Raw genomic sequence first — 25,516 nt, 5'->3', positions numbered from 1 at the left:
CCCAGCCAAAAATGAGCCGTGCCATGTGAGTGACGTACAAGGAACACTCATTTTAATATGGAAGGAGAAACAAACTAACTGTCACCTGTCAAGGTTTCACATAATTCAAATGCATAAAGTAAAATTTCTTTAAAAAAAAAAAAAAAAAAAAAAACCTAAACTAAATAAACCCTATAGTTATGTTCCAGAGTACAGGCGGTCCCCTACTTAAGGACACCCGACTTACAGACAACCCATAGTGACAGACAGACCCCTCTGACCTCTGGTGAAGCTCTCTGAATGTTACTATAGTCACAGACTGCAATGATCAGCTGTAAGGTGTCTGTAATGAAGCTTTATGGAGAATCCTTGGTCCCATTACAGCAAAAAATGTTTAAACTCCAATTGTCACTGGGGCCAAATTTTTGTCTGGATCTACAATTATAAAATATACAGTTTCGACTTACATACAAATTCAACTTAAGAACGAACCTCCGGACTCTTATCTTGTACGTGACCCGGGGACTGCCTGTATAAATACTAAAATATCAACATTACAGACTACAGGAATTAAATGATACTACAAAGAATTCATGATTTCTTTTTTTTTTTATTGAAAGGACTGATACAGACTTTACCAGAGTGACTCAGCTCTCCCCACCCATACAGAGACAACAACAAAAACCTTAGAAAATAAATTAGGCACGGTTTCGACACAAACAAGGAAAAAAGAAAAAAAAAAAAAAATTCCAGCGGAAAGCTGTAGAACACGAAAACTGCGGGAACATTTGCATTTACCCAGAGAGCCAAGCATCCGTTTCATAGTGTTATGAAGAAATATATATATATATACACATTCATAGATTCAGAGAAAAAAAAAAAAAAAAAAAACATCTTAGAAATTTCTCATTTACATTGGCTCATTGTTAACACAAATTTTGTTAACTAAATTACAAAAAAAAAAAAAAAAAAAAATCCTAAAATTCTGAAAAAATAACTAGTCAAGAATAATAGACTAGAAAAATGTGACCTGGTCAGATAAGAAAAAAAAAAAAAAAAAGTACAGAAAAAGCAACAAAAACATAGAAGTTTTTTTTCTTCGGCACGGACCGCATCGGATAGTGACTGCTACTCAAAAAAGCATTGACAAAATCTTGTCTTTGGCCTATTTTAGCTGTTCCTTTAAACTTAAACCTTTCTTTTATGGGAATATTTGACATAAGGAAATAAAAAATAAAAAAAAAACAGTATCTAAAAGGACACATAAATAACCACAATACTGCATAAGAAGGTCCACCACTATGTAGAGACAGAAAAAAAGCCAGTTACAAAAATAATTACAGAATGGATTAGAGTGAATAGAAAGTTTGTGTGTGTGTTTTGTATACTTTTCCACATGTTTTGCATGCTCTGGAGTCCACGTATTCCCATGCTTCTTATCTCTTAATGCTGGTGTTCAGAATATTTAAGGCGATGTTCATACTATAACTTAGGCGACGTATCATTACCTAAAACCTCATCGTTTCCATATAGGATAACCCCTTCAGACTCTTCCTCCAGCCCGACCCTCTGTTCTGTGTCAGAGTCATTGTCAAATTTGACCCGGTAGAAGTCTTCGTTCTCGCTGTCTTCGTCTACAGGTTCCTGTATACTTGGGCTTTGTAAGGAGTCGCTGTCACTGTTGGTTCCGCAGGAGCTGGATGAAAGGTCGTCTTCAGAGTCTGAAAACACTTCTGCGCCGTGGAAAATGTAACGATTCGGAGACATGAAAAGATACTGCGTGCCTAAGCGGGAGAGGGAGGAAGCAAACTGTAAACCACACTAATCAAGCAAAACCAAATGCAGCAACATACTGTATAAGCACATAAATAGAAGCACAAAAAAAAAAAAATTAATATTCACCCTTCCAACGCCTCCCACTGGTCTTTTATTCTGTGAGATGTTGTATCGCACAGGCTATGACGTCAGCCGCGGCTGCCGGTACACACAATATGATGGCAGCAGTGGCTGACACTGTGCTGTCAGACAGAAGAAGAGAAGACCTGCGGGAGCCATCGGAAAGGTAAGTATTGAATTTTATTTTTCACATGTTGGGCATACTGGGGCTGGCTATATATTAAGGACAGGCTAGCTATATACCAGAGGACTGCCCTGCTATATATTGGGGGTAGGGGAGCCTCGGCTTATACAAGGTACCATTACTCACTATAGAGACAGTGGAAGGTGGGGGATGGCAGGTACTTTTCCCTTGCCCTACCGCAGCGTGCGGTAAAATATAAATTGCCGAAATAAAATTTGCCTAGAAAGAGTCACCCGTTTACAAAAGGGATTAAAGAATGCCTCCTGCAGACCACAGGAGTGAGACAATTGACAAGCAAAGCTGATACTGCCAACTTTGGGAACAACCAGTTCACCAAAGCAGATATTCCCTGTATATTGAGTAAGAGATACAAGACTGAGCATGCATGTCCCACGCTTTACAATTGTTAATGAGACACTGTATGCTCTCTGTAAATTGTAGTCAGTGCGCACTTACCATCCAGACGTTTGCTTATCTGTTCCTTTGTAGCTTTACTGGTCAGACTCGTCCTGGACAGATCAATACTGCTCTCTGTAACAAACTTATTGGAGTCATTATCGTTGCCAACTGGAGTCTCAATGGCGGGCTTGGACAACTCCAGATGCTTGACACTGGCTCGACCATCGGCGCTGCCCACTCCAGTCTTACCGCTCTGAGAAAGTTCAGAGTCACTTTCTGAAGAAAGACAATCTTCTAGGGGTGGAGTGAGTGGTAGTTCTGGGTGCTCTACCCCATCTTGTGAAAATATGTCTTGCCCAGTACCCACTTGCCTGGGCGGTACTGTATCTGGAAAAACAAGCGGCATTTTGTGCCGAGGAGGCTTTTCTGTGAGTTGTGAAAGTTTCAGGGAGCTGGTACAAAGTTCTGTGTACTTTCCGCCCAGTATCTGACACAATTCATTTATAATGACATCGCAGTCACCAAGTAGTTCAATATCAAAATGTAGATGAGGCAATGGCTCTCTATTAATTAAAATTTGAGGCACTTCATGAGGGATCGAACCTAAAATGTAATAAGAAATAAAATAATTAAAACTGCACTACCTACAGGCCTATCGTACAATAATCACAGATAGTAGTTTGTAAAGTGGTCTTCCAGGGAAGTTATTTCTTTGTCTATGACCCATTTCTTAAAATTATACACCTGGGGGTCTGACAGGCTGGACCCCCCTGCTGATTAAACAGCTAGCTGCTTCAAATGCCAGACTCCATTGTCCTGACAGGTCAATATTATTTTACTGAAACCCCCCATTAAGTAAATGGAATCTGTGTTGCAGTAACCCAGCTCACTAGATACTTCCAATGCGGTTTTCAGTAATAAAAAAAAAATATCTATATAAATTCTTATGAGATTGCATAGGGCTTGAAGGGTTGTCCAGATTATCTAATGTTGTGGTTGCTACTAGTAAAAAATGTATTGATCATGGACAACACCTTTAAATGAAATCTACCATTTGATTTGATGCAGTATTAACCACACATACCTTGAGAATGCTGTAGCTACACTGATGAAGAAACCTATCTTGTTTAATCTCTGAGCTGAGTGGTTTTGCTGAAAAAAACTATTATAAAATTATGATAATGAGGCTCTGGTGCTCCCATGGCTGGCTCAGCGTATCTCCTCTTACCCCAATTATGCACTGCTCCAGAGAATGATGTAATCACTGTGTTGTCCCTGGCAGGCCGTGTATGACCGTGGTGGATTAGTCCTGGACAGTTCAGGAAGCCCTGTGTAATGTATTTACGTATGGCAGCCAGTCTGCACCCAACTTTCCCAAGGTTTTTTAAGCAAAACCACTCGGATCAAGGACTAAACAAGATATGTTTCTGCATCAGTGTAGCAACAGCATTCTCGAGGTATGTTTGGTTCACAATGCATAGAAACAAGTGGTAGATTTCCTTGAAGGTCACTTGACAAATGTTGATCACGTTAAACATTTTATTCAGTGGTCGCCTAAAAATAAAAATAACTTTCCACTGTTGATTTTGTGATGTAACATGACAGCACAGGTACAAGTCACTTACTGGGTATAAGGGCAACTGGCCTCACTTTCAACGATGAGCCAATAACAATTAGAAGATCAACTTCATCCTTGTCATACTTCATCGCCCTGTGAAATTCTTCCGGCAAGTTCTCCCCAAAGAAGACAATGTCTGGTTTCATGATAGCGAGAGGCTCATCAGGTGGACATCTCGGACAACGTGGCACAATCTACACAGCAAGAACAAAGACAAGTTTTCTTTCCGAATTGTAAACCAATTGTTCACTACTAGAACATTTACAGAAAACATCTTCTAAAGAACTTCTGATATGTAATAGAGGCCTGCAAAGCCATCATGACGGCCATGACTGGTACAACCAACTAAGAAGAGATAAAACAGCACTCCAATATAATACACCTACATAATTCATAGTGATATTCCAGTCACAAGTCCATGCTGCTGGGACCCCTAACCCACAAATTCGAAAAAGCTGCTGCTCTCCTTATAGAACCATATTTTGTGTATTTCAATGGATCTATTAGGAGTGCTGCATCTGTTTCGATTTTGTTGATATGGCCATCTAACACTAGTCAGGTTCTTATAACTAAAAACCTGACACCTGAAAGTGCAAGTTTCCTTAGTTATAGTACAGGCAGTTTCTGGTCTATTCTAGTAGCTTGGGTGCTGTGAAATGGACTTGACCACACTGACACCCTTCCATTCTAGACCTCACTGGTGATCTTATATCAGCCTTCAATGACATCTAAAACTTCTGGGTCAATTCACTTCCATAGAATATCCGCAACAAATTACCTGATTAAATATATCCTCTCTCACAGCTTCACAGTCTACTTTGTGTTTGCATATTAAACAGGAAGCCATAGCAAACGATCCTGTAGAAGAAAGACAGAAAACTGTAAACACAAGTTAAATATCTGCAATAAATAAAAGTGGCACCAGTCACTCCTGCAGGGAGAACTTATTTCTCATAAAGATGTGAGTAGGGGAAAATTGTCTGTTCATCAGGGATCTGACTGCTAGGACCTCCAGCTATCGGCAAAACTGTGGGGGGAGCCCTGGTCCCCGAGCTGTCCCACATGGAATAAGATTCTCTTGTGACATTCTATTTAACTTTTAGGTGTCATCTAGTTACAAATTCTGACTTACTATAGAGCACCTCAGGGAGGACATTCGTTCTCCACCATGCTACAGATAGTCCCATATGTAAATTACGGAGTACAGCATAAAAGTATGGAAGACTCAGTACTCCCGCTCTACATGGACACAAGTCTGGATCACAACAGCCCCATTAACATGCCCAAGTGACACATATGCACAACGGCAAAGAGATTCTCACCATGACATTGTATAATCCTCTGAATTCCAGCAACTTGTTCCAGTGTATCTATATTCTGAGTGTAATTTCTTAGAAGTTTCCCCTCTTTATCCAGCATAGCAATAAACTTGTGGCAGAGAGATGGTTGGAATTGTCCTGGAAAGATTTCCTAAAATGGGGGTGGAATAAACAAAAAGGAAAGTAGTAAAAACAAGTTGTAAAAGAAAGATAAAATTGGTGGCCAAGCATTAGTAAACCAATCCCTGGAGGCAGTGAAAATTCATGGCATATCATATAATGGTATAAAATGACTGTAGAAATATGATCAGTGTCAGTCCAACTTCTGGACCCACTTCGCTGCTTTTGCATCTTCAATTGCCAGGAATGGACTCTATAAGCTTAGCCAGTTCTGAGCTGAAAATAAGAAGAGCTCTGTCCATAGTACAATTAGGCCAAAAAGCCTTTGTGTGAGAACTTATGACTGTAAGATTATAGTTGCCACGTATCGTCTAGAAGCATTGTACAAGGGCTTGTTTTCTGCATAAGCAAATGTACTTCCTAGCGGCATGATTTAATTTTCCGTGCCATGTACCATGCGGGAGGAAAAAAAACATTCCAAATGCACTGAACTTAAGGGGAAAAAAAAAAATTGTGCCACTTTCTGGTGGGCTCCGTTTATATGGCTTTAACTGTGCGCTCCAAATGACAGCTCACCTAAATTGTTAGCGAAAATCTCATTACAGGGATACCAAATTAAGGTTTTATTTGGTTTTAATAGGTGAAAAAATATTTTTTTTTTATGGGACACAACTATTTTTGGGGGTGGGAGGGTGGAGGGGGAGTGTATAACCTTTTGATCACTTTTTATTCAATTCAATTAAATAAAGGCATTTCGGACAACTAGCCGTTATTTTCCGTTATGGGGTTCACCACTAGGAATACGTTTGGGATGCGGCGATACCCAACATGTATTATTGTTTATATCAGTTCTAGGGTAAGGGGGTGATTTTACTTACAGTAAAAAAATTTAACCCAAGGGGCTCTGATCACTTATGCAATATACACCATCTATTAAAGAGCCTGTGTTAGGGTGATGCCACATGTCCCGTTTTTAAGCATGCATTTTCAGCCCGTTTTAGAACGCACTGTTTATCATGCGTTTGGCTGCTTTGAACCTGTTTATCTATTAAGACAAACAGGTTCAAAAGGAACCAAACGCATGGTAAACGGTCAAAAACGCAAGCGTTTTTAAATGGAGTAAAGATGCATCCTTTAAAACGTAAAACTGTCCAAAAATGGGAAGTGTGGCATCACCCTTAAGGTCCTGGCTGTCATGGAAACTGATGCCCAACGATGACAACAGTGGGGACACCGTCCAAATTTAGGATGAAGGATTGTATGCAAACGAGCCCAAGAGGCTACGGCCTCTAAAAGTGTTAACAGAGCCTGGAAACAATCGGGTTCATTTGCATTCAGTAGTTCATGCTGGTGGTAGAAGTCCTTTAAGTGTCAGCCGTGAGCCTGCTCCCTACATGCTTAACAAATATGTGACATACAGATACGTAACATGCCGTTAAGGTATTAAACTACCATGCATTACCTATGTTAATATACATATAGATTTCAAGTTTTAAAGTAAAACCTACCTTTGCAAATTTAAAGAATGGTCTTGGGTCCTTTCTAAAATACTCAATGTCAAACATGGCTTGAGGATTTGGAAGGTCTGGAAAATCCACAGCAAGACGAGCGTAAATGCCATCTCTTGATCGGAAGTCTGGTATCCCGCATGAAACCGAAACCTGCATTGTATCAAAGATCTTGAGATTAGGATGGTACAGCTACAGACGCGGCAAGAACTGTAACTTATGGGAGTAAGGGCTATATTTATCCTTATACTGACAATCTGTATGATACATTATAGATTTTATCATCATCTTGATAATATATTAGTAATTATATCAAACCACCTCATTTAGGGTACATGAATCATTTGAAGTTTCTGTGTTGAGAAAAGAGGTAAAATAGATGAAACCTCAGAGGCAGGGTCCTCCTCCCACTTTTTCTAGTGAAACTTTAACTTTTGTGCTTCCATTTGCTCTCAACTTAATAATATGTATGTGCACCCCTTATTAAAATGTACAGATACATGGAATCAATTATGCAATAGAAATAAAGAGGTTTGAGTGGGAACTGCACAAGGACATAGATCATTTATTGCTCCAAACCTCTCCCAAAGATGACCCATGACCCTAGGAGTGCAATACATCAACTTTTCAATACCCCTGTACCACTGTACATCTAAAAGTATTGCTGATCAATAGGGGTCCGACTGTTGGGACACCTATAATCCATACTCATCAAAATGTTCGTTCCTCCCTAAGGATAATGTCAGGAAAGCCAAACTTTTCATTTGAAAAGCACAAAATGCAGAATAGTTTCTAAAAATAAAAAGGTATAAAATTTATCAATTTCCTTCCACATGTACAGGATGCAGTGAAATATGAATGTTACAAAAGGAGAATAAATGGCATTGCCCTTTCTTCATCTCTCCCTAGTCTTATCCACAGACAGATATGCATTCTCCACCAATGGTAAATCTTATGTAAAACAACTTACCCCTGCACCAGTTAGCACCATTATTTTCTTGCTTTCTTGGAGTAGCCGCACAGCATCCTCTATGGTATTAATGTCCTTGCGTTTTTTCCTTTTTGGAGGGTCTGATAGTATATTGATAACAATCTGCCACAGTGTCATATCGTCCAGGTCTGGAGGTGCAACCGAGTCAGGAAGTAGATCCTTCAAAATGGTCCTAGGATCTGTGCCCATCATAAGGTGCCGTTGAACAAACGTGTATGGTCCTGGGGATAAGACACAGTTATTAAAGTACATCTACCAACGGGATGAAGGATTGTAAACTAAGCACACTGACATATTGGCGTGTGTCACTTCTGACAGGATCCACTTTTCTTTTAGCTTCTTATTCACTAGTTTTTAAACAAGAGAATTGAAAAATCCTCATTTGCATAATTTATTCTTAAGAACAAGGGCATAAAAAGCTTAAAGAAGAGCAGATCCTGCCAGAGGGGGCACACACCTGTATGTCAGCGGGCTTGGTTTATAATAATTCATTGTGGTGGTAGATCGCCTTTAAGTATTCAGATCTTTGGAGTGTACAATAACAATAGATTCAAGTTAGTTTTTCCCCTTGTTGGGCATTTAGCAGTCATGGAAAACACAAAACTGTGCCACTGGGTGCTGACAGAGGGGGCCACCCTATGACACTGCTTAGCTGTTACTGTGGCCCTTAAAGGAACACGCCAATCAAAGCTAATTCATTGATTAATAGATGGGGCAGAGCGTGAAGGGAGGAGCAGGACTCATTTTCTTTCTATTCCTAGAACCTTGCTAGAGTCCTGGTCATATCATTATCTTCTATATCACTTACTAGCAATTCAAAATAGCTAGCCCTATGTGCTTCCATGGTTACAGACTACAAGCACCATGTACTGTGATCCAGGAGTAATGTGAAAACCACAAAAGCAACAAGGTCAAAGAAGCCCAGTGCTATGTACGGAGGTCCTCTTCCACCAGACAATCTCTCTGCTACTAAATTTTAGGTCTCCATTGATGACAACTTCTAAGCTCCAGTTCACATCTGTTAGGTCTTAAAGGAAATCTGTCATTAGGTTACTGATGGTAGACTGTCCACATACACACGCTCGTTACCTCTAGCAGTGGTTAGCAGTGTTTGTCATTCATTCCTGGACATCTGTATTTCGGAGGAATGAAATATATAAAAATATGTATACGAGCCCGATGCGCTCAGGCCAACATCCATGGCTCATCGAGGAGGATGGATTGTAAACCAAGCACAGTGAAATACTTGTGTGCGCCCCCTGTGGCAGGATCTGATCTTCTTATGCCCTGTATTTTTTTTTTAAGATTTTAAAATTATGTAAATCAGAGGGGCTCCAAGCTCCATTGGTGTTAATGGAGTAGGAGCCCCGCAGGCTCATTTACATACATTCTAAAGCTTTTTTTTCTTAAAAACAAGGGCATAGGAAGCTTAAAGAAATACAGACCCTACCAGAGGGTAGGGTCTGACACCAGCACTTCAGTGTGCTAGGTTTACAATCCTTCATCCTGGTGGTAGATGTCCTAGACACCATTATGTCAGCCTGCTTGGTTTACAATCCTTCAACCTGGTGGTAGATATCCTTTAAATATGCACGCCCCCCCTCTTACTTTATATTTACTGCAGGTCCCTACTGATGGCTGTCTGCAAAACTCGCACATGCCCAATGTCTATCATTGCGCACTAGTAACCTGACAGCTGATAGACTTCTCGTTCATGTGCCAGTTTTGCAGGAATTAGGAGGGCAGTGCACAGGAGGACAGTGTACCATCACTAATCTGATGGTAGATGTCTTTTAAGTTATCTGCTTTAGTTATTGGGAGCCAAAACCAGGGTAGGCAGCTACATATAGGAAAAGACTTGCCCTGGTTCTGTGTTTTGGCTCACAATAACTGATGCAAGTAACTAAAGGAGATGTGAACGAGCCATTGCGTGACCTCAGAAGTTCATGATTGATAAGTAAGAGTTTGAATTGCATAGACTCTGTGATGTCCATACACGCAAAGGCATTTCTGGGATCCTAGTTACACGAGTAGGAGTCCAGAACATGGATGTGAACAATGACATAAGAATCTATACCTATACAGGGCTTGGGAGTCCAGTCACTGGAGCTGGCATGGGACGTCCTATCATCGTCATCACTGTCACAAGAATGGAAGCCACCGACAAGATCATCTTCTAAGTGAATACTTTCTGCAAAGAAGAGAGGTTATTATTACACAATACTTACAGTCAATGCATACAGGTGAACACAAAAGTCCAGAACGTGGCAAGTGCTGCCAGGGGAGAGCAGCGGCACCATGCTATCCCCCTATCACTAATGACTTGTGCATGCCCAAATATATACAAGTTTATGGAGACCCCGACAGAGCTGTAAAGGAATCCATAAGCAAACCCGCCAACAACCGAACATGAATAGGAATGTCTCAGCATCCCTGTGATGCCGGAGGATCAGCAGACTCGAATTTCACCATGTCTGATCATCAGAGACTGAGTGCCCAAACGACAGCCAAAATTCACGTATGTATCGCAAAGTGCCAACTCAGCTATTCAAGAAGTCAGAAGTCCCTGCTCTGTCATAACCACTGTCAAACAGCTGAAAAAAAGAAGGGAAAATTCAGAATTCCCCCCGGTACAGAAAGAAACGTGGGGTCAGAAGGACCTCGAAAAAGATAATCCGGTCCTTTCCACACCCTCTCTCCCTGCAGTCCCAAGTGGCCAAGGATGTGGTAAAATAGCGCTGAGAGCAGCAGATCTGGAGTTGCCCGAGACTGCAAGAAGATTCTTTGCATCCTGTCAGCTGACCTTTGTACCGAGTCCATGGCTTGGGTGCCCATAGAGAGAGCGACGAGTGTCACCCATGCCATAGGTTTGCCACCGCTGTCCTATAGCATCCCATGCCAACAGAGGCGTTAGGGGGACCACAGATATAAGTTAGATGCCACCAAGAAACATGTATCGGACCTGGTAGACCTCCTTTATCCTGTACCAGTGACGCAGGTGTGAACTGGGGCTTTGATGTGCGGACTGGCACAACATTACACAATCTGTGTCCTAACTGGCATTTGTTAGCGCAGCGGGCAGTGTAATGTATGCATCTGGCCCGATAAATCTCAAAACTTGACAAACACCAGCCATAGAGAATGCCAGCCATAGGTAGAGAATGCCAGCCATAGGTAGAGAATGCCAGCCATAGGTAGAGAATGCCAGCCATAGGTAGAGAATGCCAGCCATAGGTAGAGAATGCCAGCCATAGGTAGAGAATGCCAGCCATAGATAATGCTATATTACACCGGCCTGAATATATGCCCGTAGTATGGGAAATAAGGTCAGCTCAGGAGCCGCAGGTGTAACTAGAGCCCTGTGCACACAGTGACAGCCGCACCTCCATAGTGTATGTCCTGCGCTCCTCCATTGTGCGGCGCCTCCGCTCCCTCCTCCTCCTCCTGGCCCGGAAGCGCTGAGCTATTGTGCGCCTTCACTCCGTCCGCTCTCTCCGCAGAGGCCTCTCCCTCCGGCAGGATGGCGGGCGCGGGAGACAGCTCTGCCCTGCCCTCCTTCTCGCCCGGTAACGGCTGCCCGCCATGGGCGACTTCCGCTCGCAGCTTTTTGGCGACGGGTTCGCCGTTTTCTGGCGACGGAGAGAAGACAGGGTCGGAGAAGTGACAGCCCAGCCGAGCCGCGTCCGCCATCTTCCCCCAACCTCCTCAAGTAGGAGGCGCCCGGCCGAGAGGCGCTGGAGACACGGCCGCCACCACGTGACACGTCTTCCGCCAATCGCGGCCTCTCCGCGTGACGTCAACAATAACAAACCCTGTCACGTGGAATGTGGCGCCGGGGATGAGAGGGAGAGGGAAGGCAGGGAGCGGCTCCGGTACCGGGGCACAGCCACCACGAGCTGATAGACATGTCCGCACGAGGCCAGGAGATGTCACAGTGCTGTACACACAAGAGGATTTTCAAACAGATAAAAATTGCAGAGTGCGATATATAAGTGCTTAGTCCGCGGTCACACGTTCCGCTTAGTGTTGCGTTCATAACGCAGCTCTAGCGCACCGGGAGCGGGCCTCTTAACCCCTTATCACCGACACTAGTTTTTTAGCTCAATGACCAGACTCGATTTTTCCAATCTGCCCTGTGTCACGATAATTAGTTATAACTTCGGAACGCTTTAACATATCCAGGTGATTTTGAGAATGTTTTCTCGTGATACATTGTGAGAAGTCGTGCATTTCGTTCTGAAAAATAAAAATGTGGCAAAAGTGTGTAAAATTTCTTCAATTTCCAAAGTTTAAAATGTTCTGCTTTCCAGACAGGAAATAAAACTACCCAAAAAGCTTGATAATTAACATTTACGGAATGTCTGCTTTATGTTGAGATGATATTCTATGCGTCCTCTCACTTTTCTAGGATGTTATGAGGCGCAGAACTTTAGCCGCCATTTTTCTAATTTTTATGAAAATCGCTAAAACTCACACTTTGAGGGACAACTCATCTTCCAAGTGACTTTGAAAGGCCTAAATAATAGTAAAACCCCATAAATTACCCCACTATAGAAACTTCACCCCTCAACGTATGTAAAACAACTTCTATTAAGTCTATTAACCCTTTAAGTGTTTCACATGGGTTTAAACAATATGGACCTGCAATTTAGAAACTTTAGAATTTTTGGGGACAATACATTAATTTAGGCCAAACTAAATTAAATAATAAAATGCTCTTCAAAGTTTGATGTCCAATTTCTCGCGAGTGTACTGATACCCCATATGTGGTGGTAAACTGCTGTATGGGCGCACAGCCGGGCATAGAATGAAAGCAGCGCTATTCACAGCAGATTTGTATTGTCACATTGTACAGGCTATAAAATTTTAATTTTTTGGGTAATGTGGACATATGAGGGCTTATTATTTGTGGGGTGAGAAACACTTGTAAAAATAATTCATTTTGGGGTTCTATAGCTTATTCATGAGATTTTATTAACTATTTAAAGGGGGACACAAACAAAATCATAAATTTTTTATTTTTAGCACTTTTTTCCCCCTGCTGATCATAATGTAAAACTAATATTATATCTTTATTCTCTGGTTCACTACGATTACAGTGATACCTCATTTATATACCATATATACTCAAAAAATGTGCTGAAAAACCTCACCTCGGCTTATACATGAGTCAATAAAAAAAAATAAAATTATATACTCACCCTCCGGCTTCCCGCTTCTTTCTTCCTTGCGGCTCCTCTTCAATCTTCAGTTTTCTTTAAAAGCCTGCAGGGTGCGGCCTTGTTATCACCCATCCGGCAGGCGCATGCTATGATGTCAGCAGTGGCCGCGTCATAGTATGCGCCTGCCGGCCGGAAGAGGACATGTCCATGCCCTGCAGGCTTTTAAAGAAGACGGAAGATTGAAGAGGAGCCGCGTGGACATCGGGGCCGCTGGAGGGTGAGTATATAAGTTTATTTTTTTATTATAAGGGGTGGCTGGCTGTATACTAGAGGGGGCAGGCTGGGCTGGCTGTATACTACTGGGGGCAGGTTGGGCTGGCTGTATACTACTGGGGGCAGGCTGGGCAGTGCTGTATACTACAGGGGGCAGGCTGGGCTGGCTGTATACTACAGGGGGCAGGCTGGGCTGGCTGTATACTACAGGGGGCAGGCTGGGCTGGCTGTATACTACTGGGGGCAGGCTGGGCTGGCTGTATACTACTGGGGGCAGGCTGGGCTGGCTGTACACTACTGGGGGCAGGCTGGGCTGTCTGTATACTACAGGGGTCAGGCTGGGCTGGCTGTATACTACATGGGGGCTGGCTGTATACTACTGGAGGCAGGCTGGGCTGGCTGTATACTACATGGGGGCTGGCTCGGCTGGCTGTATACTACTGGAGGCAGGCTGGGCTGGCTGTATACTACAGGGGGCAGGCCGGGCTGGCTGTATACTACTGGGGGCAGGCTGGGCTGGCTGTATACTACATGGGGGCTTGCTCGGCTGGCTGTATACTACTGGGGGCAGGCTGGGCTGGCTGTATACTACTGGAGGCAGGCTGGGCTGGCTGTATACTACAGGGGGCAGGCAGGGCTGGCTGTATACTACTGGAGGCAGGCTGGGCTGGCTGTATACTACAGGGGGCAGGCAGGGCTGGCTGTATACTACTGGGGGCAGGCTGGGCTGGCTGTATACTACTGGAGGCAGGCTGGGCTGGCTGTATACTACAGGGGGCAGGCCGGGCTGGCTGTATACTACTGGAGGAAGGCTGGGCTGGCTGTATACTACAGGGGGCAGGCAGGGCTGGCTGTATACTACTGGGGGCAGGCTGGGCTGGCTGTATACTACTGGGGGCAGGCTGGGCTGGCTGGCTGTATACTACTGGGGGCTGTCTGGCTATATACTACTTTGGGCTGGCAGGCTGGCTATATACTACTGGGGGGCTGGTTGGCTATATACTGGGAGGCTGTGACCAATGCATTTCCCACCCTCGGCTTATACTCGAGTCAATAGGTTTTCCCAGTTTTTGGTGGTAAAATTATGGCACAGCTGCGGTGGCTTCCATGTGACACAAATTAGGGGGTGTGTAGTTGGACAGTCCGACTGATTCGGACCGAGCGCCATAATTAACTTGCAAATTGTGTCGCATGCCCTATGTTAAAGGTGCACTACAAAAAAGATGGTGAACTCTGTCGGGCCAGTGCAAGAAAGCTCCAGATTCATGATTTCTGGCGCAGAAAAAATAGCACTTTTAGTGTAGTTTCAGACTTTCTAATAAATGTGCGCCATTAGTATTCATCTAGTTCTGTGAGCTGGAAATGTGGTTCTGAACATTGTACTAGTATCTGACACATAGAAAGAGAGACAAGACAGATCAGAGGATGAGATTCATTTTTACACACAATAACACTCAGCTTTTGCTACATGTCAGCTACACACACAAAGATCTGCTGTGCCTCCCGTCCCTGGATAAAATATGCATCTGCCTGTAGCTTGCCTCTCGCTGGCAGGAAGTCAGCGTCTGTGTCTCAGTGTGAGCTCCGTTGTGGAATGCAGGGGGAGGGGCCGCTGCAGAGAGAGAAATCTCAGCTCCACGGCGTCAGACATAAAAGCAAAATGGCTGCCGACCCTAAAGTCAGAAGATCCAGGATCAGAAACCAACTAAAATTGTGTACACCATGTCTGTGAAATGTTGTATTTTTGTTAATAACAGTGAATTTGAGAATGTGTTATTTTTTATCCTGAGTATAAGAAACTTGTCTTCATGGGAATACCCCATTTAATAAAAAAAAAACTACAATCTTTTGTACATAAAAAATATTTGCCATTCTGAGGCCAATAACCTTTTTCATACTTTGGTGTATGGACCTAGGCAAGGTGTTGTTTTCTTGTGGTATGTGCTGTAGTATTAATTTATATCAATTTGGGACCTATATGTCTGTTTGACAATTTTTTTACTCAAATATTCACGGATGAAAAAATAGTGAAAAAGTGTCGATTCAGACATTTAAGCACTATTTTCCATTACGATGTTCACGGCCTGGAATAATCTTTTTTATATTTTGATAGAACATGCATTTTGAGATGATTTTTATTGTTTATTTTTTACACTTTGTTTACATTTTTTTTTTTAATATAATCTCAGACCCTCTCGGGGAGGTTAACCCTGCGGGGTCTGACTGCTAATACTTTTGTCACGGGTGGTCCCGCGATCCATATCACGGATCGCGGGGTCACCCGTGCCTCTCGCTCCCCGCCTGCGCGCCGCAGGCGCCGCTTACGTGTCCCGGCTCCTGTCCCGGCCTCTCCAATCCCGGCTGCCGCTGCTCCTCCGTCCTCGGCCGTGCGCGCGCGTCCCCGGCTCCTAGGGCGCGCGCGCACCAACTTCTTCAGATTTAAAGGGCCAGCGCGCCGCTAATTGGCGCTGGCCATTTCAGGTAAACTATTTATTCCTGCCTCTTCCTGTGATCCCTGCCGGATCTTTGTGCCCTGTGCCTTGGAGAAAGCTTTGTTTATGCCGTGCGCTGTTTATGTGATTTTCCGTTGTGACCCTGGTTCTGTTTTTGATTTTGCTCCTTTGCCGCCTGCCTTGACCTATTGCTACGTCTCTGACTCCGATCCTGTGCTGCCCGTCCTGACCTCCAGCCTGTCCCCGACTACGAGTTTGCCTGCCGTTTCTGTACCCCGACCTTGGCTGCCATTGCGGACAAGTCACGCCTGTGGAACGACCTGGTGGTACCACGCCGCAGCAAGACCAACCTGCTTTGCGGCGGGCTCTGGTGAAAACCGGGTATCACTTCGACTCCGGTCCCAGGTTGTGGCTTGTGTTATCGTCCGCAGTGGTCCAGAGGATCCACAACCTCGAACCCTGACAACTTTATACTGAAGCCCAGAGTTTGGTTAACTCTCTCTACCTGTCCATTAGACTGCGAATGGTACGCAGAAGAGAAGTCCACCTGCAGTTTCACCTGCAGCTGATTACAGTGTTCAGCCCTTAGACCCTTTCTGGGTGAGCACCGCCGCAGCACCTACAGAAGATGCATCCAGCTCTAGATGAAAGGGCTTCTCCGTATCAGGCCTTGTGAGAACAGGAGCCAAAGAAAAGGCGTACTTCTTTGTGAGCTCCACGATGGGAGACACCAGACTATAGAAATGTGGGATGCACTGCCGGTAATAATTTGCGAAACCCACAGAGACCTTCTGGACGTGGCCACTGCAGAACTGCAGATATTTAGCAGGATCCATCTGTAGACCTTTGTCGGAGATTATGTAGTAGAGGAAAGGAAAACACCGTTGGTGAAATAGACACATCTCAAGCTTGGCGTAGAGACGATTAGCCAGTAGGCAGCAGCCAAGAACTTGCCGTAAGTAAGACTGGTGGGTCTCGAGGTCTGGAGAGAATACCATGATGTCATCTAGGTAGACCATGACACATGTATACATCAGATTTCTGAAGATGTCATTAACGAACTCCTGGAAGACAGCTGAAGCAGTACACAGTCCAAATGGCATCACAAGGTACTTAGAAATGTCCATCTCGGGTGTTAAATGCTGTCTTCCATTTGTCTCCCTTGCGGATCCGGATGACCCCCACGGAGGTCCAGCTTGGAGAAAAACTTGGAGCCGTGCAGGCGGTCAAACAGCTTTGTGATCAACGGCAGAGGGTAGCGATTTTTAACCATGATCTTGTTAAGTCTGCGAGAATCAATTCAGGGACGCAGAGAGCCGTCCTTCTTGGTCACAAAAAAGAACCTTGCACCGGCTGTAGAGGAGGAGTTTCGTATAAACCCTCTCTGCAGGTTCTCGTTAATATGACATGGCAGCGGTCTTGGGAACGGAGAGAGGGTACACCTGACCCTGAGGAGGAGAGTCCCTTTATGAAAACTGTGGACAAGGCCGTGTCGTTCCAGGAGAGTTCCGAGGTCCGAACTAGACAGCAGATTCAACAGCGCAGTCTCAGCCGAGAGGCCCGTGCAGGTTCTTTAAACACGGACTGGAACTCCGCCAGAAATGCCTCTGGACCACCGCGGTGGTGGTACTAGTCGACACCTGGGACCGGAATCTAAGTGCCACCTGGTCTTCACCAGAGCCTGCCGCAAAGCGGGATGGTCTTGCTTTGGCAGGGTACCAAAGGTGCGACTATCCTGCGGTGGCAGCCGAGGTCGAGGTAACTTAACGGAAGACAGTCTCGTGACAGTCCAGGCACAGGGTCAGGGCAAGCGGCAGAGATGCAAGGTCAAGTCCAATCCGGGGTCAGCAACGGGAGGTCCAGGCAGATGTGAACGCGAACTTGGGCACACGGGAGACAGGAACACAGCAACACGGAGGAACTCTGGTAACACAGGAACACGGAGGGACTCTGGTAACACAGGAATACAGCAACACAGAACTCAGGTGCAGGAACAAACTGGAGCACGGGTGAGCTCGCAACCTGTGGTATGGGTCGCGGGACCAACCGTGACATTTAGCAAAACGTAAGAAAAAATATTCAAATCTGTTATCCCCAAAATCATATTGACCCATAGAATAAAGATAACATGATTATTAGGCTACAAGGTGAACACCAAAAAAAATAAGTAAAAAATCCAGTACAGAATTGATGCTTTTCTATTCCTGCCCTCAAAAAAAAGTTCCTAAATTTTCAACAATAGGGGATACCAACCCTAAAATGGTAACACTGGAAAAAGCATCTCATCCCGCAAAAAAAATACCATCACAGGGCCCCAATAACTAAAAAGCGAAAATTTTATAGCCTATAAAAGAGGCAAATGAGAAAACTAAAATCCTGGCAGCTGCAGGTCCCTCCTTCCCTCTTGCGCCTCGCTGTGCGCGCATAAAACAAGTAATGGCCACATGTGGGGTCTCTGTACTCAGGAGAAATTGCAGAACAAATTGTAAGGTGGGTCTTCTTGTAAGGTAGGGCTAATTAAATTCACCTCCATTTTGATTCAATTACTATGAAGAGCTGAAGGGGTTAACAATCTTCCTATAAGCTGTTTCTGATAGGTTGAAGGGTGCAGTTTTGAAAATGGCATCAAAATAAATTATCCAGACATTTCAAAAATTATGAAAATGTAAAGTAGACATATGGGAAATCTTATTTAGCAACTTAAATAGGTGGTAAATCTATCTGCCTGAAAACGCGATGATTTCAAAAATTCGAAAATTTTTTCTTTTTTTTTTTTGTAAATAAATGCAAAACTTATCAGCCTAAATGTACCACTAAAATGAAGTACAACATCTGGGGAAAAAACAGTCTCAGAATCGCTTTGATAAGTAACAGTGTTCAAAGTTATAACCATATAAAGCGGCGCAAGTCAAAATACAAAAAATGGGGCTGAGCCTTAAGCTGTAAACTGGCTGTGTCCTTAAGGGGTTAAAGAGGACCTCCCACCACCTCCCACCATTCTGTAGGGGCAGCTACACAGATTCAGGGGTACATTTAATTTTTTCACTAGCTCCCACAGGTGGAGATATCAGTCCCAGTCTCTGACCATTGTAATCTGTGTTCTGTCAGAGAGGAGGAGCTGGAGGCGTGTGTTATGCTAATCTACTTTCATATTGTCCAATCAATGGCAGACAGTGTATGATCTCACTATTCTTATAGTTGGCCCTGGGTTCCTCCTAATGCAGGACAATGCTATATCGATATTGATGCTATGGACAGGCCACTCGGTCCCCAGACCTGAATCCGATTGAGTACATTTGGGACATCATGTCTTGCTCCATCCACCAATTGATGCTTTAGTCCAGGTCTGTCTTCTAGAAAACCGCTGTCATTGTCTTCTAGAACTTTTCAAGCTTTCTGTATCATCCAATACACTGTGGAGTGAATCATTATCTCATGGGGAGACCAATACCTACCTTGCTTTTTACCGTTTTACCGTTTACCGTTTTTACCGTTTTTGGTGAAAATACTACACCACCAGGATATGCGCCCTTTTCCTAAATTCTAATCACATGTGACTGCACCCCAAGCCTTAAGAGCTTTCCGAACTGTTCTACAGCCCCTCCCTTCTGCTCTGACTGACTGCTGTAAGAATCCAACCAAAATCCTGACATAACTCCGACTTGCAGCAGAGGGGAAGGACTGTGGACTAGAACAGAAAGCTCTTCAGGCTAAGGCCGGCGGCACACGTGGCATTTTGAACCCATTTTTGGGACGTTTTTAAACAGTCCGTTAAAAAACGCATGCGTTTTTTCCAATTATCTTAATAAGGATAATTGGAAAACGCACAAAAACGGTCAAAAAATGCAGGCTTAAAGGACCTCCTTAAAGACTTGTTGGTGCTGCATTCCTGAATTATAACTTTTTACTTTTTCACTGTCCTGTTACTAAAAAGATACACAAAGATATGAGTACAAATATTTCCAGGGCTGCTTCTAACATTGTTTGCAGCTTTGTGTGGTGAAAACTGCTTACAAATATCCTTTAACTCCTTAAAGGGGTATTCTCATCTGGGCACTCACATTTAGTTTCATTAATCTGTCATATATAAACATTTCTTCAATTAAAAAAATTTACCTGTGTGAAGATAATTTCTCATAAATGTAGTCATATGGTGCCTTAGAAACAAGACTGACTGCTTGGATACGACCACCTCTGCTGAGTGATTGCACAAAGAAACAAAATGTTTTTGTATATGAAATGTCTGGGAGTTACTGCATGTCCCACAGCCGTCCTGTGGTAAGGAACGCTGAATCCAGGAGGTCACACAGGGGTCAATAGCGCATGTCTGGCCACCGCTGCCAGAGTGTGAGGTGGTCGTATCCGAGGAAGCTATCTGGTTTCTAAGGGACAAAATCACTAAATTTATGAGAAATTATCTTCACACCGGAACATTTTTTTAAATAACATATTTAACATCAAAAACTCTCTATATAATCAATCCATTTTCAACTCTGCACCCCTCAAACTATCAGAAACAGCTTGATTGTTAACCCCTTGAGATCTTCATAGTAATTGAATCAAAATGGAGGTGAAATTTAGAATTATCAAATTTTGTCGGATATACGTTCATTTAGCTGAAAAATGTACACATTTCCAAAAGATAAAAAGAGATTTTACTTTTCTCATTGGCCCCATTTGTAGGCTATAGAATTTTCGCTTTTTCGTTATTTAGGTCATGTGATGGCATTTTTTTATTCTATGGGTCAATACGATTAAGGGGATACCAGTGGCTGACATCACAGTTGTGCACTAGCGGGACTGCGCGCACGGAGCCGTCTCGGAGGTGGCTCCGGCATGAAGAAAGAAGAGGCGCTGACCATGGAGCTGCCGCAGACCTGCCATGCACATGAAGATAGAAGAGGAGCTGCCCGGGTTGGCTGGCTATATACTACAGGGGGCTGGCAGGCTGCATACTATAGGGGGCTGGCAGGCTATATACTACAGGGGGCTGGCAGGCTATCTGCTACAGGGGGCTGGCAGGATATCTACTACAGGGGGCTGGCAGGCTGCATACTACAGGGGGTTGGCAGGCTATAAACTACAGGGGGCTGGCAGGCTATGTACTACAGTGGGCTGCCTGGCAATATACTACTGAGGGCTTGCAGGCTGTATACTACAGGGGCTGGCTATATACTACTGGGGCGGCTGGCAATATACTACTGGGGCTGGCTGGCTATATACTACAGGGTGCTGGCAGGCTATATACTACAGGGGGCTGGCAGGCTATCTGCTATAGGGGGCTGGCAGGATATCTACTACAGGGGGCTGGCAGGCTGCATACTACAGGTGGCTGGCAGGCTATAAACTACAGGGGGCTGGCAGGCTATATACTACAGGGGGCTGGCAGGCAATATACTACAGGGGGCTGGGAAGGTTAAGTACTACAGTGGGCTGCCTGGCAATATACTACTGAGGGCTGGCAGGCTGTATACAACAGGGGCTGGCTATATACTACAGGGGGCTGGCAGGCTATCTGCTACAGGGGGCTGGCAGGATATCTACTACAGGGGGCTGGCAGGCTGCATACTACAGGAGGCTGGCAGGCTATAAACTACAGGGGGCTGGCAGGCTATATACTACAGGGGTCTGGCAGGCTATCTGCTACAGGGGGCTGGCAGGATATCTACTCCAGGGGGCTGGCAGGCTGCATACTACAGTGGGCTGCCTGGCAATATACTACTGAGGGCTGGCAGGCTGTATACTACAGGAGGCTGGCTATATACTACTGGGGTGGCTGGCTATATACTACTGGGGGCTGGCTGGCTATATACTACAGGGGCTGGCAGGCTATTTACTGGGGCTGTGACCAATGCCTTTCCCACCCTCAGCTTATACTCAACTCAATATGTTTCTCAAGTTTTTTTTGTGTTAAAATTAGGGGACTTGGTTTATACTCGGGTCGGCTTATACTTGAATATATATTGAGTATATACGAATTATACATATAGTGGAAAATTGTATAGCTTTTCCTCACACCATATCAAATATTTCCTGAAAATATTTTCTTTTAATATGGAGCATCGGTCCCTCACTGACCTGTCCTGTCAATAAAGTTGTATCAACTAAAGTTTTGAAACTCAAATTAATGCATATAAGACACTGGCAAGTTTCCTAACTCTGAGTTACAAAATCATTTCCAATATGATCCTCTAAATGATAGCTTCTCTTTAAAGAAATCCTCATTCATCTCGTGAATAGCTGCCAGAGCCAAGGATAGCATTATCTTACCCTTTTTAAATCTCCTTGTAGTAAAACAATATAAATGTCAGTCCTTCAATCAAATTGTGTCTAGACACATCCAGTATAATGTCATGAGTCAAAAAGCGGAGGAATGCGCCATTAACAAGCATAGAATAGATACATCAGCGGTGAGATCGGTCTAACTGCTTCTATTTTAAGAAAACATTTTATCTGTTAACTTATATTTTTATAGTGTGAATGTTATAGATTTAGGAATTAAGGCATGGCCATTATCTTTTTTTTTTTTTCCTATTTCCTATAAATTCCTGCTTTATGTTACAGGAAATGTAATGTCTCATCACATGAAGAAATTGTTCTTACTTTAAAGCCCCAAAGCAAAGGCTTTATTTTACTTAAAGAAGTTTATGAAATCAGTAATGGCAGCCATGTTTGTATATGTCATGCATAGCTAGAACATTATTAAGGGGAAATAGAATTGTACACACTGGTGCTCATGGGGCATTTTCGTTGGGTTTCCCGACTATTTCCGATTTGCGCCGCATTTAACAGGGGTTTTTGGCGCAATCGAGCCAACTTGTATGCGACACAAATCAGGGGACGTGGCCGACGGACAACCCGACTGATTCTGACTAAGCGCAGGATTTACAATTCAAATTGTGTCGCAAGACAATGCACTTACATGCACCGGGAAGAAGAAGGTGAACTCCGACGGACCTGAGCGGGGAAGCGACACATGCAGGAAAATGGACGCACGATCTTGAAGAATCGCGCCGGACTTCATCCTCGTTGGAGAACGCACCTTGGGGATCACGACAGGACCGGGTAAGTAAATCTGCCCCATAGTTCAGATTGGGGTTGTCCATTTTCAGCAAATAATTGATATGGTTTGATACTTTCTGTATCAATTCCTCACAGTTCTGTAGATCTCTCTGGCTACGACTAAGGACCAAGTACGGTCCGAAAAAGCGTCAGATCATGTGACGTCTGAGTATGTTTTTGACCCTCTTTTTTCAATAAAGTACTATATTTTATATTTCCATTTTTTGCCTTGATGCTGGATTCCATCCCGGATTTTTCTCAAGCTGTCTTTCTGTTCCCATGCGGCTTTCCGTGCATCGGCCATTACTAGGATTGGGCTGATCAGGGAGGTGAGCAGAACCAAATCTTTTTTCTCTGTAGTTATTTGCTTGTTGTCCTGCGATAGAAAGCTTCTCTGCAGTGGCGTAACTAGGAGAAGCAGGGCCCCATTGCAGGCTACTGCATGGGGCCCCCCTTCTCACTTAAGAAATATACATATTTATATACTCACACATGCAAGTTACAATCACACATTTATACACACATATAGAGCATATATACATTGCATATATGTTATGCTGTACAATGTGCAGCATAATATGTATATAATAGTGCACGTCCTCCACTTAATATGTCAGGTAGGATGAGGGGGCCCCCTTACACTGTGGGCCCCATAGTGGCTGCTATGGCTGGTACCACTGTAGTTATGCCCCTGCTTCTCTGTTTACTTCCACAGGATAGAAATCTGTCCATGGTCATGTGATGTCACACAGGTGCACGGCTCATTAGTATCACAGAGAGTGATAAGAGCTGTGTGATATAACGAGCCGTGCACGTTTCTATCCACTGGACAGATTTCTGTCCACTGAAAGTAACAAAAAAGATTCCTATAGAAGGACAGCAAGCAGAGATCCAGAAAACCATGAGGAATGAATACAGAAAGTATATTGGAAAATTGTATAACTTTTCCTTACACAAACGATATCAATTATTCGCTGAAAGTGGTCAACCCCTTTAAGGACAACAAGCACTTAATCTGCATTCGTACTGCAATATCTCACGTTGTGTGTAATTATAGAATAGTATTTGTTTAGATAATAACATACTTATAACATAATGATGACTACCTTTGTTATGAAGATAATTACGGTTATATCTCTGTTGGCCTATGAAAGTGAAGGTGTAGTTGTATCACTGGTTATGTTGGGCAGTAGATATTAATGGAGACTTCACTAGTGGTGCAGGGTAGTAAAGAGACCTTACTGCAGTGAAAGGTTTACATCACTGGTGGTCTAAAGCAATTTGGAGATCTTTAAAAAAAACACCCTGATTTAGCTGAAAAGTGAATGGGTTAACTGTACATTTTACAGGCTATAATTTGTTATATGGACATATGAGGGCTTATTTTTAGTGGGATATGATGCACTTTACAGATACTTCATTTACTGTAGCTCTTGTGAGCAGAGCTCTCTCTCCTATTGTTCCATATGACTGCTATTACTCTATAGTCAGTGGCGTAACTTGAAGTTGCTGGGCCCCAGAGCAAAATGCGTGCCAGGCCCCCAACTATAATGTATTATTTATAGTACTAGTCTTCTCATATAGCAGTGATGGAGAACCTTTTAGAGACTGAGTGCCCAAACTACAAACAAAACCCACTTATTTATTGCAAAGTACCAACATGGCTATTTAAGTCGTTATTTATTGCTACCTGTTCTACCACAACTTCAATCATATTCACCTCTTTAGGACAGCAATACAGTTGAAAAATGGGGGGAAAATTTGGACTATCATTGTAGTTTCTTGCCATGGTCCCCCCGCACAGGAAGAAACACGGGACCAGCAGGAACTCTAAAAATAATCCGCCCCTTTCCGCTTGTTCTTCCTCTTCCCACAGTCCCAAGAAATCAAGAATGTGTTGCTTTAAAATAGCATTGAGAGCAACATTTGTGGAGTTGCCTATGACTGCTGGATGATTCTTTGAGTCCTGTCTGGATTGTGAGAGACTGCTGTGTGGATGGCTTGGGTGCCCACAAATAGGGCTCTGAGTGCCACCACTGGCACCCGTGCCATAGGTTCTGTCATATAGGAAAGATACACCATATGGGCCCTCTAGGTTTCATGGGCCCAGTTGCGACCGCACCTCAAGTTACGCCCCTGTCTGTAATCTCTTATTTTATTTGTATATGTCCCCCAGAACCTAAAGTGCTACAGAATTTGATGTAGCCATTTCAATAAAGGTTATTATCATTAGGGGTATCTATAGCTTATTGAGATTTTATTACCTTTTACTGGGTGGAGGAAAAGAAACTCATCAATTCTAGTTTAGGATTTAACTTTTTTTTCACTGTACCATAAAAATAACAAATTATTCTTATTCCATGGCTCACTACGTTTACAAGAATACCTCATTTACCTCATTTTTATTATTTTCATCCAATTTTACTGAATATAAACTAAATTGGGAAAACTCTGTGTTAGCATTGTCATCTTTTCAGAGGCATAACTCTGTTGAGCTGGTTGAGGGCTTATTTTTTAGTGATCTCATTTTGGGGCGCATACCATTTTTTGAC

General features: G+C 43.6%; 1 protein-coding gene across 1 annotated transcript; it reads right to left on the bottom strand.

Annotated features, from left to right (window-relative positions):
• Nucleotides 1-586: 586 nt before the first annotated feature.
• Nucleotides 587-11,856, bottom strand: SIRT1 (sirtuin 1). Its single transcript, XM_072129647.1, has 9 exons — nucleotides 11,398-11,856; nucleotides 10,092-10,205; nucleotides 7,994-8,235; nucleotides 7,024-7,176; nucleotides 5,399-5,546; nucleotides 4,855-4,934; nucleotides 4,084-4,270; nucleotides 2,516-3,061; nucleotides 587-1,763 (listed from the first exon to the last, which is right to left on the bottom strand). The coding sequence occupies exons 1-9, from the start codon at nucleotides 11,702-11,704 to the stop codon at nucleotides 1,462-1,464; spliced, it is 2,079 nt and encodes a 692-aa protein (XP_071985748.1). The 5' UTR covers nucleotides 11,705-11,856; the 3' UTR covers nucleotides 587-1,461.
• Nucleotides 11,857-25,516: the final 13,660 nt, after the last annotated feature.

This window comes from Engystomops pustulosus, chromosome 11 (genome assembly GCF_040894005.1).
Source record: "Engystomops pustulosus chromosome 11, aEngPut4.maternal, whole genome shotgun sequence".
In the NCBI taxonomy this organism is placed as follows: Eukaryota; Metazoa; Chordata; class Amphibia; order Anura; family Leptodactylidae; genus Engystomops; species Engystomops pustulosus.
This window is presented reverse-complemented; position numbering and strand designations above follow the sequence as displayed.

What these genes read in the sequence shown, in the direction of transcription:
- SIRT1 (XM_072129647.1), bottom strand. Translation starts at nt 11,704, where the DNA reads ATGGCGGACGCGGCTCGGCTGGGCTGTCACTTCTCCGACCCTGTCTTC. An exon ending in TGGTGCTAACTGGTGCAGGG is followed by an intron (nt 7,177 to 7,993) that starts GTAAGTTGTTTT and finishes GATACAATGCAG; the next exon opens with GTTTCGGTTTCATGCGGGAT. An exon ending in CATTCTTTAAATTTGCAAAG is followed by an intron (nt 5,547 to 7,023) that starts GTAGGTTTTACT and finishes CCCCCATTTTAG; the next exon opens with GAAATCTTTCCAGGACAATT.